General features: G+C 42.5%; 1 protein-coding gene across 2 annotated transcripts in view; it reads right to left on the reverse strand.

The window, feature by feature from the left end:
• LOC137418360 (centromere protein O) overlaps positions 1-15,730 on the reverse strand; it is a 65,954-nt gene that overhangs the window by 27,889 nt on the left and 22,335 nt on the right. For both annotated transcript variants that reach the window (XM_068104418.2, XM_068104417.2), the window contains exons 3-4: positions 12,666-12,792; positions 5,825-6,096 (exon numbers count right to left, since the gene is read on the reverse strand). In XM_068104418.2, coding sequence (XP_067960519.2) covers positions 5,825-6,096; positions 12,666-12,792 — 399 coding nt within the window. The remainder of the gene's footprint in view (positions 1-5,824; positions 6,097-12,665; positions 12,793-15,730) is intronic.

Here is a 15,730-nt window from a genome sequence, read left to right on the forward strand (position 1 = left end):
CAACATGGCTGTCACACCATGTGACCAATGATATTTTCGTGATCAACTTTTAATCACCATGCCTCATCAATGACATGTAAAGTTTCGAATCAATTGATTTAGTGGTTTGGGAGAAGGTGTTTTTTAAAGGTTTTAGGTTAAATCCAATATGGCTGCCAAACTATGTAACCTATAAAATAAAATAAAAAAAACCACCTTTAGAGGCCATTTTTCCCCGCAAGCGGGGGATGGCCTTTTTCGGGGAACTGTGGTTGTTGTTGTTTTTCGGTCCCCTTTTTGAAGCAATGTTTTACGGCCGGATGCCCTTCCTGACGCCAACCCTTTTTGCCGCCTTTAACGACAAGCAGGGAATTACCAGTGAACTGGTACTCAATTAGCCGACCTCGGAAGGATGAACAGGCTGAGTCAACCCCCCTGGCGTTAATTCAGCGATTGACCGGGATTCGAACCCAGGATCCTAGGATCCTAAGCCGGCACCCTAGCCGCTAGCCCAACACCAGGGTCTGATGTCATAAATTTACCTATGATGTCATAAATTTAATATTTCAATACAAATCGGTCATAGATCACATGTGCATGCAATTTCAGATTTTTAGGATAAGGAATTCGATGAAAACATTTTTGGCTGGTATACCACTTCACCTTTGATATCATCATGCCTTTGTTCCCCATTGGGAGTACTTGACAATGTGCCAAGTTTCAAATTTTTCCATTCAGCGGTTTCCGAGAAATAATTTTTTGAATTATTTGCGTTTAATCCAAGATGGCTGACATACCACGTGACCTATGACGTCACAATTATCATAAAAAAAACATTCTGCATGGGTGTCACTCCTACCCTGAAAGTTTCGTCTCAATCAGCCATGTGGTTGCTGAGAAAAATAAGGTTGAGCCCGTACGGATGGACAGACAACCCGAAAACATAATGCCTTCGGCCACCTTCGAGGAGCGAAAGCATAAACTAGAGGTTCCAGGGAACCTGAACTCAACTGGTCTATATCAATATGGTTAGAATATGCATAATAGCCTGGTGTTAGCTTCACGGCTAGGGTGCCAGCTTAGGATCCGAGGATCCTGGGTTCGAATCCCGGTCGATCGCTGAATTAACGCCAGGGGGGTTGACTCAGCCTGTCATCCTTCCGAGGTCGGCTAATTGAGTACCAGTTCACTGGTAATTCCCCGTTTGTCGTAAAAGGCGACAAACAGGGTTGGCGGCAGGAAGGGCATCCGGCCGTAAAACATTGCTTCAAAAAGAGGACCAAAAAACAACAACAACCACGGTGCCCGAAAAAGGCCAACCCCCGCTTTGCGGAGAAAAATGGCCTCTAAAGGTGGTTTTTTTTTTTCTTTAGAACATGCATAATAGAACCACAAACTATATAGTTTATATGTGCTAAAGAGGTACAGTAATGTTGAAGGTATCTCATGTTTAAACAGGAAACTGGTAATATATGTGTTGTTTGTTACATACTGTCTCCACAACAAGTTTCAGCCATCGAGCTACATTAGGAAGTACGAGATTGACAAAAATTGATTTTTCAATATGGCCGCCCTGCCGCGACCATTTTTGGGCGTGCAACGCCCAAATGCAATCCCAAACTAGTTTGTCTTAAAGATGCTGCATAACAAGTTTCATCAAATTTTATCAATATTTGTGATTTTTAGAGCGTAGACGTCGAATTGTTTACAGACGACAGACAGACAGACGACAGACAAGGGACGACGGACACGGTGTCGACAAAAAATCAGCTGTACATAGTCCAGTCGAGTTAAAAACAAACAAACCAACAGACAACAAATAATTACTTTTTGTTCGGTATTTCTAGCCATGACCATGAGGAAGTTGTTGTGGGAGGAGGAGACCTGAATGGACATGTGGGAAGGAGTATGGATGGTTTTGAGGGAGTTCATGGGGGTTACGGATATGGTGTGAGAAATGGAGAAGGTGAAAGGATTTTGGAGTTTGCTGATGGAGCTGATTTGTTGATTTGTAATGCTCAGTTCCAGAAAGAGGATAATAAGCTTGTTACATACACGTCAGGTGGGTCAACGACAACCGTTGACTACCTGATGGTGCGTAGGCGAGATAGGGGGCACCTCCGGGACACAAAGGTGATCCCGGGGGAGGAGGCTGTTTCACAGCACCACTTGGTTGTCTGCGACATAAGGGTGAAAGGTGCGAGGAGAGCTCGGCGGGTGAAGTACCAACCAAGAATGAAGGTGTGGAGGTTGAAAGAGGTGACAGTAAGGGAGGCATTAAAAGAGAGGCTGAGTCAGGTAGAGGATGATGTGGTTGAGCTTTAAAGTGGTTGGATGTCAATGAAAGCTAATCTGTTGGGAGCCGTTGGTGAGGTATGTGGATGGACAAAAGGACCACCGAGGCACTCGAAAACATGGTGGTGGGATGATGAAGTTGGAAAGAGGATTGACGAGAAGAGGAAGAAGTTCAAGGAGTGGCAGAAGGCGAAGGGTACGGGAGCAGAAACAGCAGAGCATGAAAGTTATAAGGCAGCCAAGAAGGCTGCAAAGAAAGAGGTAGCAAAGGCGCAGGAGGCATGTAGGAAAATGTTCGGAGAACGCTTGGATTCGAAAGAGGGTCAGAAAGCAGTATTCAGGATTGCAAAGCACATATAGTCAGGTTCACCATGTTAACAAATATAATTTCGTTCAAAATTTTGGTAGATTAGCAAAACTATACATTTTTGGAATATTCAGAGCATGAGGAATCCAAAAATTTATGTTGACATTTGCGTAGGCACCTTTGCGAAAATGACACTGAGGACAGTGATGAAGATAGTCAGGTTCACTATGTTAACAAATATAATTTCTTTCAAAATTTTGGGATTAGCAAACCTGTACATTTTTGGAACCTTCAGAGCATGGAGAATCCGAAAATCAAAGTTGGCATTTGCAGACACCTGCATGGCCGCCATTTTGGATTTTGAAAATGGCCGCCATAAAATACATATTTTGCGCGATCTCGGCTTCTAGTCAACCTAGAGACTTCATTAAATATGCTAATCCTATGTTTTCTGGGTCAAGGAATCCAATAAAGGCCTCAAAATAGTGCTCAGGATTATAGAAAAGCAACAAACAAAGGTAATTGAAAACCATTGTCTTTATATTTGTGATATAACTGTATTACATAATACATGATATTGCAAGTCCTTTGAAGTTATAGGTTGTTATAGGAAGTTATAGGTAGTATCAGATTGAACTACAAGTCCTATACACAGGATCTACGAGGTCTATACCGTTCAGGAATATGCTTTTACAGATCTTCATCACTGTCCTGAGTGTCATTTTCGCAAAGGTGTCTACGCAAATGTCAACATTAATTTTTGGATTCCTCATGCTCTGAATATTCCAAAAATGTATAGTTTCGCTAATCTACCAAAATTTTGAACGAAAAAACATAGTGAACCTGACTAATAGCGAAAGAGAGGTGTGATGTGATGGGGGTGAGTTGCTTGAAGGATGAAGTGGGACAAATCGTTGTCGACCCAGATGGAATTAAAGGAAGATGGAATAGATATATGGAAATGCTGTTGAATACAGAGAATGAATGGGATGGCAACATAGAGAGTGACCCAGTTTTAGGACCGGCAGAGAAGATAACTGAGAAGGAAGTTGAGGAAGCGATAAAAGCAATGAAGAGTGGAAAAGCGGGAGGGCCGACGGGAGTTGTGGGAGATATGTTGAAGGCAGCAGGAAGTTGGGGTGTGAAGAGAATGACAGAGATCTGTAATCTGGTGGTGAAAGAAGGCCACATTCCAGTGGGTTGGGAACTGAGTACCCTCGTCCCTCTATACAAGGGGAAAGGTGACCCTCTGGAGTGTGGCTCGTACCGAGCGATAAAGTTATTGGAGCATGGAATTAAGGTATTGGAAAGGGTGTTGGAGAGGAGGATAAGGAAGAAAGTGAAGATCAACGAAATGCAGTTTGGATTTATGCCAGGAAGAGGAACGACAGATGCGCTTTTCATTGTGAGGCAGTTGCAGGAGAAGTACATGGAGAAGAGGAAGAAGTTGTTTTTTGGGTTTGTTGATCTGAAGAAAGCATTCGATAGGGTTCCACGCAAAGTATTGACATGGGCATTGAGGAAGTTAGGAGTGGAGGAATGGTTGATCAGAGTAGTGATGGCAATGTACAAAAGAGCGCGCACAGCTGTAAGGACGAAGGACGGGAACAGTGGTGAGTTTGAGGTGAAGGTGGGAGTGCATCAGGGGTCGGTACTAAAAACCACCTTTAGAGGCCAGTTTTCCCCGCAAGCGGGGGTTGGCCTTTTTCGGGAACTGTGGTTGTTGTTGTTTTTCGGTCCCCTTTTTGAAGCAATGTTTTACGGCCGGATGCCCTTCCTGACGCCAACCCTTTTTGCCGCCTTTAACGACAAGCAGGGAATTACCAGTGAACTGGTACTCAATTTGCCGACCTCGGAAGGATGACAGGCTGAGTCAACCCCCCTGGCGTTAATTCAGCGATTGACCGGGATTCGAACCCAGGATCCTAGGATCCTAAGCCGGCACCCTAGCCGCTAGCCCAACACCAGGGATTCCTAAGTCTAAGTCCACTACTTAGTCTTAGTCTTAGTCTACTAAGTCCACTACTATTTGTAGCTGTGATGGAGGTGCTGGCTCAGAACGTAAAGGAGGGTTTACCGTGGGAGTTGTTGTATGCAGATGATCTGGTGTTGATTGCGGAAAGTATGGATGGACTGAAGGAAAAGATGAACAAGTGGAAGGAATGTATGGAGACAAAAGGTCTGAAGGTGAATATCGGAAAGACGAAGGTGATGGCAAGTGGTAAAGCATGTGGTGAGGTGGAAAGAACTGGGAAGTGGCCGTGTGCTCTGTGCAGGAAGGGTGTCGGAGTGAACTCCATTCAATGTACAACGTGCGCTGAGTGGGTTCATCAAAAATGTAGTGGTCTGAGAGGGTCATTTACCAGTGTGGCAGCTACATTCAAATGTAAGGTGTGCACAGAGGGAGCTGCAGATGGAGGAAATGTTGAGTTGGATCTTGGAGACGGCGTGAAGCTGGAAGGTGTGAAAACATTTTGCTACCTCGGAGACATGCTGAATGGAGAAGGTGGATCAGACTCGGCAACGGTTGCTCGAGTGAGATGTGCATGGAAGAGGTTTCGGGAACTGAGTGGCGTGCTGATGAGGAGAGTGTCGCTGAAGCTGAAAGGAAAGGTGTATGCTGCATGTGTGAGAAGTGTTATGATTTATGGGAGCGAGACATGGGTAATGAACGTAGAGCAGCAACGAAGGCTGGAAAGGGTGGAAATGCGAATGGTTCGATGGATGTGCGGAGTATCATTGAGAGAGAGGAAGACAAATGATGAATTGCGAAAGATGATGAGAATATTGCCTGTGATTGATGCTGTGAAGAGGAACAGGTTGAGATGGTTTGGTCATGTGTTGAGGAAGGATGAAAGTGACTGGTTGAGAAGAGTGATGGAAATTAATGTGGAAGGAAGTAGAGGACGGGGAAGACCGAGAAAGACTTGGCTAAAGATGGTGGAAGAAGAAATGCGGGCAAGGGGGTTAACAAGGAGAGATGCAGAAAATAGGGCAAAATGGAGAAGATTGTCATGGGGACCGCAAGGCTAACCCCCGCTCTAGCAGGGAAAATGGCCTTAAAATGCATGTTGTTGTTGTTGTATTTCTAGCCATGACCACATACATAGTGCATGACTAAAGATTAAAACCAAAAATGTTTTTTAACACCGAGTTGAGTGGGCTCCATCCTATGCAATCTTCAACCCCTTCCTCAATGGGAAGAAAATAGAATTACCAAACCAATTCCAACACAACACCCACCTCTGTGCGTTGCACCATTTCTCGCCGCATTACAAAGCTGTTGAGATGCTCACTCAATGCCCAGATGAATGAACTTGGATCCCGAGGAAGGAACTGGCAGGAAAGGTCCTCAACTGGCATGATGGGAGGCAGTGACTGGCGACATAGCGTCATTGAATCGCCCAACGGGTCACTGAGTTCCACGGTGTAGCTCTCGTGATACTTGCCAGCGATTGCTGTGTTGAGCCACACTTGCAGCTCTCGTTTCCCATTGTTAAAATTCATTGAAATTCCTTATTAAAGGAAAAGAACAAGGATAATCAGTGATCAGACATTGCAAATCCAGCAAAATATACTCAACATTTGTAAAGATCACTGAATAAAGAGACATTGTCCAAGCTTCTCATTTTGCACTCGTCAGGGCAATTGCAAGAATACGAAGAAAAAGATCAAAGCAATTTGTGCTCACAGGTAGATGCTGATTTGCTCATGTGACAGATGTTGATTGGCTTTCATACACACACACACACAGGATGCCATTCCACCCATCATGCCTGTGCTGCACCAACCCCAGGAACCATCACCCATCCCAACACTCAAACCAACTACAAAGTCCTACCCCTTTATATCCAATGCATCCAGATACCGATCTAAATCCAATTTCAAGTTCAACCTATCTACCCCTCTTCTGCCACTACCTTTCTCAGGAGACCAGTCGATGCATCAACTACTCTGAATGAAAGACCATTGCCTCACTACTGTCTCAAATCTTAACTTATTTGCACTCAAGCTATGGCTCCTGGTTTTATCGCTGTCTATTCTGCTGAAAAACTCTTCAGCACCAATTTTATCCCTTCCTTAAGCATCTCAATCCGCTCCTTTCTAATGTATAAAGGCTTAAAAAAAACAAAAAAAAACAACAACAAATTCAGCTGCTCCTCAGCCGAGTCTATCTGGGCCCGGAATCATAGTAGTTACAGTAAGCGGGACCCTCTGTATGACAGCTACATACCTCGAGTTGTGGAGACCAAAACTGAACAAAATATTATAGAAGGGACCTCAATAAATTCCTGTACAGTGTTAAAACCACCTCTCGATTTAGAATTTATCCCTCCACAAATAAAACTTAAAACCCTGTTGGCTTTACCTGGCATTATCCTGTCCGCTTACTCCCTGCGCCCCCATATATATATATATATCATCATGCACAGATCCCTCTCCTGAATGACACGCTCCGAGACTGCCCCTTGCATCATGTAATCTCTATTTTCATTATTCTTTGTTAATTTCATAGTTTTAAAGTATTCAAATGATTCTCTATCCCTTCCTAAATTAACCTCTTCCAGACCTCAAATCAAGAAAACAGGTTTATAGTTCCCCCATTATTCTCTGGAACCTTTATTAAATAACAATGTTACATTTGTTACTTTCCAATCCTCCAGTACTTGTCCTGACTCCAACGAGATGTTAAACATACCTGCTAATACCACGATTAGATGCTCTGCCATCTCTCTCAATACTCTTGGATGAACAGTATATTATCCGGTCCTGAAACTTTACCATCCCTTAAGTTTTCTAGCTGTCTCTTCACTTCATCTACTCCTACTTGGATCCCTTCCCAAATCCCTTGCTTACTCCTACGATAGATACTCGCAACGACTGGAAGTTCATAATAACTGCGAGGCAATGAGGGGGTTGGATAGCCAAAGCCCTCACATTTAGTATACAACTCAACGCATTGTGATCCATCAGTGCGGGATGCCCTGTACCACGCAACTATTCACTCACATATATGTATTTGGACATGATTGATATAATTAATATTAATTTCAAACTTTTTGTACAGGTGTCAGGGCTCCTTAAAACTGTTAAATAAATAAGTAAATAAACATATGTCACCCACAGGGTGAACCGTATCTTGCCAAAATGTGAACATGAGTGACTTGCTTCAGGTCACACTGAGGTGAACAGAACTGCTATCCACTAGAAGCGACTCTTTGAGGAATGTCTGCCCACGAGATATTCCGATGATAATCGTTCTAGAGAGTGACCTTGAAAAATACGTGTTTGCCTTATAACGTCACCAAATGACGTCATTTATATAATGTCTAAAGCTTGACCTTGACCTATAAATGTCTAAAGCTTCACTTCGCAAAGTGACCTTGACCTTAATAATTTCGTATGGTGAATAGTATGTCTTCATGACCAACGCACATGAAATATTGAAAGATTTTGATGAGAACTGAGGAAATAATTTTTTCATGAAAATTCCGTTTTTTCGTCATGACGTCATCAAATGACGTCATAGCGTCAAACTGTTTGCAGATCTGGGAAGCACTCATCAAGGGCATTCATATGAGGTATTACTCGATATGGTACCTACGATTTCAAAATTTGACCTTGGGGTCAATAATTTTCGACCTCCAGCGCTAACCATGAAGGTCAAGGCCGATCGCCACCAAAAACTAATCAGCTGAGCGCCGGACCATATACTAGATTCCCATGAAGTTTGGAGACGATCCGATCAAAGTTACTCAAAAAATAAGGGTTTCGTTGACCTCCATGATTGACCGCAAAGTGACCTTGACCTTTGACCTTGACCTTCAAAATTTTGTGTGCTGAAGGGTATCTCTATAGGACTCTGATATGCGAAGTTACAGGAGTTTCCAATAATAACTGTGGTCTACAGAGTGATCTAAACGTGAAAAAAAAATGATTAACCACAAACAAAAAAACAAATAAACATATGTCACCCACAGGGTGAACCGTATCTTGCCAAAATGTGAAAATTCCGTTTTTTCGTCATGACGTCATCAAATGACGTCATAGCGTCAAACTGTTTACAGATCTGGGAAGCACTCATCAAGGGCATTCATATGAGGTATTACTCGATATGGTACCTACGATTTCAAAATTTGACCTTGGGGTCAATAATTTTCGACCTCCAGCGCTAACCATGAAGGTCAAGGCCGATCGCCACCAAAAACTAATCAGCTGAGCGCCGGACCATATACTAGATTCCCATGAAGTTTGGAGACGATCCGATCAAAGTTACTCAAAAAATTAGTGTTTCGTCGACCTCCATGATTGACCACAAAGTGACCTTGACCTTTGACCTTGACCTTCAAAATTTTGTGTGCTGAAGGGTATCTCTATAGGACTCTGATATGCGAAGTTACAGGAGTTTCCAATAATAACTGTGGTCTACAGAGTGATCTAAACGTGAAAAAAAAATGATTAACCACAAACAAAAAAACAAAAAAATAAACATATGTCACCCACAGGGTGAACCGTATCTTGCCAAAATGTGAACATGAGTGACTTGCTTCAGGTCACACTGAGGTGAACAGAACTGCTATCCACTAGAAGCGACTCTTTGAGGAATGTCTGCCCACGAGATATTCCGATGATAATCGTTCTAGAGAGTGACCTTGAAAAATACGTGTTTGCCTTATAACGTCACCAAATGACGTCATTTATATAATGTCTAAAGCTTGACCTTGACCTATAAATGTCTAAAGCTTCACTTCGCAAAGTGACCTTGACCTTTGACCTTGACCTTAATAATTTCGTATGGTGAATAGTATGTCTTCATGACCAACGCACATGAAATATTGAAAGATTTTGATGAGAACTGAGGAAATAATTTTTTCATGAAAATTCCGTTTTTTCGTCATGACGTCATCAAATGACGTCATAGCGTCAAACTGTTTGCAGATCTGGGAAGCACTCATCAAGGGCATTCATATGAGGTATTACTCGATATGGTACCTACGATTTCAAAATTTGACCTTGGGGTCAATAATTTTCGACCTCCAGCGCTAACCATGAAGGTCAAGGCCGATCGCCACCAAAAACTAATCAGCTGAGCGCCGGACCATATACTAGATTCCCATGAAGTTTGGAGACGATCCGATCAAAGTTACTCAAAAAATAAGGGTTTCGTTGACCTCCATGATTGACCGCAAAGTGACCTTGACCTTTGACCTTGACCTTCAAAATTTTGTGTGCTGAAGGGTATCTCTATAGGACTCTGATATGCGAAGTTACAGGAGTTTCCAATAATAACTGTGGTCTACAGAGTGATCTAAACGTGAAAAAAAAATGATTAACCACAAACAAAAAAACAAATAAACAAATGTCACCCACAGGGTGAACCGTATCTTGCCAAAATGTGAAAATTCCGTTTTTTCGTCATGACGTCATCAAATGACGTCATAGCGTCAAACTGTTTACAGATCTGGGAAGCACTCATCAAGGGCATTCATATGAGGTATTACTCGATATGGTACCTACGATTTCAAAATTTGACCTTGGGGTCAATAATTTTCGACCTCCAGCGCTAACCATGAAGGTCAAGGCCGATCGCCACCAAAAACTAATCAGCTGAGCGCCGGACCATATACTAGATTCCCATGAAGTTTGGAGACGATCCGATCAAAGTTACTCAAAAAATTAGTGTTTCGTCGACCTCCATGATTGACCACAAAGTGACCTTGACCTTTGACCTTGACCTTCAAAATTTTGTGTGCTGAAGGGTATCTCTATAGGACTCTGATATGCGAAGTTACAGGAGTTTCCAATAATAACTGTGGTCTACAGAGTGATCTAAACGTGAAAAAAAAATGATTAACCACAAACAAAAAAACAAAAAAATAAACATATGTCACCCACAGGGTGAACCGTATCTTGCCAAAATGTGAACATGAGTGACTTGCTTCAGGTCACACTGAGGTGAACAGAACTGCTATCCACTAGAAGCGACTCTTTGAGGAATGTCTGCCCACGAGATATTCCGATGATAATCGTTCTAGAGAGTGACCTTGAAAAATACGTGTTTGCCTTATAACGTCACCAAATGACGTCATTTATATAATGTCTAAAGCTTGACCTTGACCTATAAATGTCTAAAGCTTCACTTCGCAAAGTGACCTTGACCTTTGACCTTGACCTTAATAATTTCGTGTGGTGAATAGTATGTCTTCATGACCAACGCACATGAAATATTGAAAGATTTTGATGAGAACTGAGGAAATAATTTTTTCATGAAAATTCCGTTTTTTCGTCATGACGTCATCAAATGACGTCATAGCGTCAAACTGTTTGCAGATCTGGGAAGCACTCATCAAGGGCATTCATATGAGGTATTACTCGATATGGTACCTACGATTTCAAAATTTGACCTTGGGGTCAATAATTTTCGACCTCCAGCGCTAACCATGAAGGTCAAGGCCGATCGCCACCAAAAACTAATCAGCTGAGCGCCGGACCATATACTAGATTCCCATGAAGTTTGGAGACGATCCGATCAAAGTTACTCAAAAAATAAGGGTTTCGTTGACCTCCATGATTGACCGCAAAGTGACCTTGACCTTTGACCTTGACCTTCAAAATTTTGTGTGCTGAAGGGTATCTCTATAGGACTCTGATATGCGAAGTTACAGGAGTTTCCAATAATAACTGTGGTCTACAGAGTGATCTAAACGTGAAAAAAAAAAGATTAACCACAAACAAAAAAACAAAAAAATGAAAATTTTACCTTTTGGTCAAAATTGAATGACCTTCAAAATGACCTTGAAGGTCAAGGCCGATCGACACCAAAAACTAATCAACTGAGCGCCATACCACACCCTATATACCCACCAAGTTTGGAGATCATAAGATCAAAGTTACTCAAAAAATAAGGGTTTCGTAATTTGACCTTGGGGTCAATAATTTTCGACCTCCAGCGCTAACCATGAAGGTCAAGGCCGATCGCCACCAAAAACTAATCAGCTGAGCGCCGGACCATATACTAGATTTCCATGAAGTTTGGAGACGATCCGATCAAAGTTACTCAAAAAATAAGGGTTTCGTTGACCTCCATGATTGACCGCAAAGTGACCTTGACCTTTGACCTTGACCTTCAAAATTTTGTGTGCTGAAGGGTATCTCTATAGGACTCTGATATGCGAAGTTACAGGAGTTTCCAATAATAACTGTGGTCTACAGAGTGATCTAAACGTGAAAAAAAAATGATTAACCACAAACAAAAAAACAAACAAAAAAAAAAACAAACAAACATACAAACTGACTAATACATCTTGCAAAAACTTCGTTTTGGCAAGATAACAAACAAACAAACAAACATACAAGCTGACTAATACATCTTGCAAAAACTTCGTTTTGGCAAGATAACAAACAAACAAACATACAAGCTGACTAATACATCTTGCAAAAACTTCGTTTTGGCAAGATAATAAAAACAGACACTAAACCTGTCAACAATGTGAATCACTACAAGAATGTATTTGACAGCATCCCGCACTGATGGATCACAATGCGTTGAGTTGTATACAATCCCTGACTGACGTACCATACTCTGTTACAGAGCGTTGGTTCCGCCGAAGCGGTTTCTTGGCAAGGGACATGCTGGGTGGTTTTCCATCTCTCTCCCAGTCGTAGTTAGGGCAGGAATTTGGAATTTGGCCACAGTGTCGGCGATAGCTCACCTACTCTTCGGAAAGGACACAGTGGGATCTTTAACATACACAAACTAATGCTGGCAGATGGGATGTCCGATTTAACAATGATCCAAGGATGTCACACACATTGATGAATTACACAAATGCGAAACGCCAGGACGACAGTTTGTAGTTGAATTGGGATTCGAACCCAAGCAAGACAGCTTTTAAAGGCAAGTGGGCATGCCTCTAGGCCATCTTGCCAACCCATAACTGCATGAAGAAACGGTTATTAAATCCTAATTGTTCATTTAAAAAGGATCAATATTGACCCAACTTCTTAGACACCATAAATGATCACAACAGCTATGTTTGCAATTCAACAATGCTCATTTACAAATGTGCTCAGCTTTCCCCACCTGCCAGATTGTAGATCTGCAATTGAGATTGCAGCTGCATGATCTTGGCCCTGAGGAAGGCACACCTTCTTTCGCGTGGCAGGTCACGGGACTCATTTGATGGAAAGTTCAAGAGCTCGTTCAAAGACTGTAACAAACCACACCAAAGGATTTGCCTTCTACAATATAAACAAATTCAACTAGAACGGCACTCAGTCGAGAGCATACCTCCCTCCCAATAGTTACACGTTTTGTATCCCACCGATAGGCCAGATCTGGATCCAGACCTGAACCAAAATCTAATCAGCTTGTTCTTGTCACCTAACCAACTCATCCACCGAGTTTTGTCGTAACTCATCCACATCCTTTTTGAAATATCATTCTATGTATCGTTTTTGGCCCCATTTCTCAATGGTGAAAAATCGCTCAAGAGATTTTAAAATCCTCGTATTGGCTTTATTGATCACCATAGAACACTGCGTCAATTGACATTGTATAGCCATACGAGCGGCTTCTTCTTCACCCCGATACGACACCATCTCACATGCCATGCCCACTTTCCAGAGGCTGTGCTTCACAACTCCTATTACAAATCTCACACTCTTACTATGTCTCTCCGAAAAGACCGACTGGAAAACCCTCTCATCTACTTTCTCAACAATCCTCTCCAAGAATTTATTTCGCTCAAGCTTTTGGGTCTCACTATTTGCCATGATCTTTCTTGGGAAAACCACATTTCCAAGCTGGCCTCCAAAGCCAGTCACCGACTGGGCATCCTCCGTCGTGCAAAGTCCTTCCTTGGCACACCTGAGCTCCTCACCACATACAAGGCTTTCATCCGCAGCTCAATGGAATACTGTTCCCCTCTCTGGGCCGGTGCTCCTGCCTCACACCTAGCTTGACTTCACGCTGTTGAAACCAAAGCTTTCAGAATCATTGCAATCTCCTGTGATGGAGCTAACTCCGAGGGCCTTTCACTCACTCACCGCAGGCAGGTTGGTGGTCTTTCTGTCTTCTACCGACTCCTCTTCGGCCTTGCTCCCCCAGCTCTATCTGTGCTCTGTCACCCAAATATTCCTGCAGGTCGCACAAGATCTTCCAGTAACCCTCTTATGGTTAAACTGCCAAAATAAAGACTCTCTTGCTCACCTTCACTCCTCTTTTCTCCCGCCTCTGGAACAAACTCCCCCACTCCCTTCAATCCCACCCCTCCCTCCAGGTCTTTAAAACAGCTGTTTACCACCATCTCTTATCTTCCCCCATCCAAAACCTTGATCTTTTCTACCCCCGCTAATTCACCCCAGATACACTTTTTCGAAATTCCAACTTCTTTCCTGGAAATCCTTGCAGTGTCCATATGTTTTATACCTCTCCCACCTCCCCCCAAGCCCTCTCCCTCCCACAGTTCTCTCGATGTCCCTGCTCTCAAATGTTGTGTTTGTGTCCTTCGCCCTCTCTCCCCATCTCGTCTCCCGCTCCCCTTATTTTGTGTTTTATGTGTTGGTTTGTGTCGGTTTGACTTTTTGTGTGATTAATGTCAGCTCTTTCACGAGCCTCGATCTTGTATACAAAAAAAAAAGAAAAAAAGAAAAAGAAAAAAAAGAACGCCACCCTATATAACTCGTCCAAGGCCTGCAAAACTGGAGATTCTTAGAAATATGAGGAAGGCAATTTGTGGTCCACAGTATCTTACTATAATTGTCCGTCCATCTGTCCGTCCATCTGTCCGTCCATCCGAAGGTACCGTAAAAACTGCTGAACCGATCGCAACGATATTTTGGGTGGGTAATCCTGGGATCTCCAGGAGTAAAATAGGCTATTTAGTTTTCCCAATTTTAGCTTTGGTCTCCAGCATTCTCAGGTTTGAACTCCCGCATAACATTCGCATAACACAACATAACATAACATAACGTTCATTGTGACGATGTTTTCATTGCGACGATGTTGTTTTCCCAGTTTTCGAACTCGGTGACCTCGGACAAAGACCTTTTGTAAGGACACGGGTTGAATCCCTGCTTGAGAGAATTCCATCCCCCTCGCCGCCATCACGGCCGTCTCTCCAACTTACAATCCCACGAGATATGCGGAAAGGACGACCAAAAACCAATATAAACATCATTCGTATATAAACATCATTAAAAGTAAATAATGACCTCGGCCAAAGTTCAAAGACATTTAATCTCTACATGAGAGAATTCCACATAGCTATTTGCGCGGTGAATACGCTAACAGATCGCTGTCTCCATCGATCTTGCCGAGGCCATAACACCTATCAGCTCAAAATCCTTTTAACTGTTGATTTGGTAGTTTTTACAATGAAGGAAACATTAACAATGTTGTTAAAAGTTTATTTTGTGATTGGAGTTATGTTGTTTTGAATGAAAAGAGATATCGAGTTCAAGTGAATGACATGCTGTGATGGTTTCTACTTTCTGAACGTGAACTTCGCGGATCGCCATATGCAAATTTGCCGCGGTCCCACGATTGATGTTTCTATACGTGAACGCACCCGTTTGTTTGTGAACGGGTATGTTTTTCATGGAAGTCCTTCACGAACTTGCTGTCCATGTCTGACGTATGACTGAAGGTGCTACAGAAATGTGGAATTTCTTGGTTTCATGCTTTAGCATTCGCCATATCTGCATTGCCTGTTTGCTTCTGGCCTCCCACCCGTGCGTAGCACGGGTATCTCCCTAGTTCAAGTAATGTATATAATTAAATTTAAGTAAAAGTTTAGTTGTTTAAAGGCATACAAATAAATTAATTCTGTGTTTTACCACCGTTTCACCCAGCATCTATTACACCACCCTATCTAACACATTACATTAATTATTCGTGCCAGTTGACTGCAAGCTTCCTGTTTGGAATGATTTTCAATTTTGTTTGACTGCCAGGCAGTAGACAGTGTAAATATTACCTCACTCATCTCTGCACATGTAAGATCGGGCCGAATTCAGCAGCAAAAGTACTGGAAAATGGCAAACTTGTCTTCCGATTAACATTGTGATTCGTGTTCAAAATATAACATTCAATATAAATAGGTTCTTCCTCAATCATAAACTGACAAGTTAGACAGACTGACATGA

The sequence above is a fragment of the Myxine glutinosa genome, chromosome 3 (genome assembly GCF_964187855.1).
Source record: "Myxine glutinosa chromosome 3, kmMyxGlut1.1, whole genome shotgun sequence".
Lineage (NCBI taxonomy): Eukaryota > Metazoa > Chordata > Myxini > Myxiniformes > Myxinidae > Myxine > Myxine glutinosa.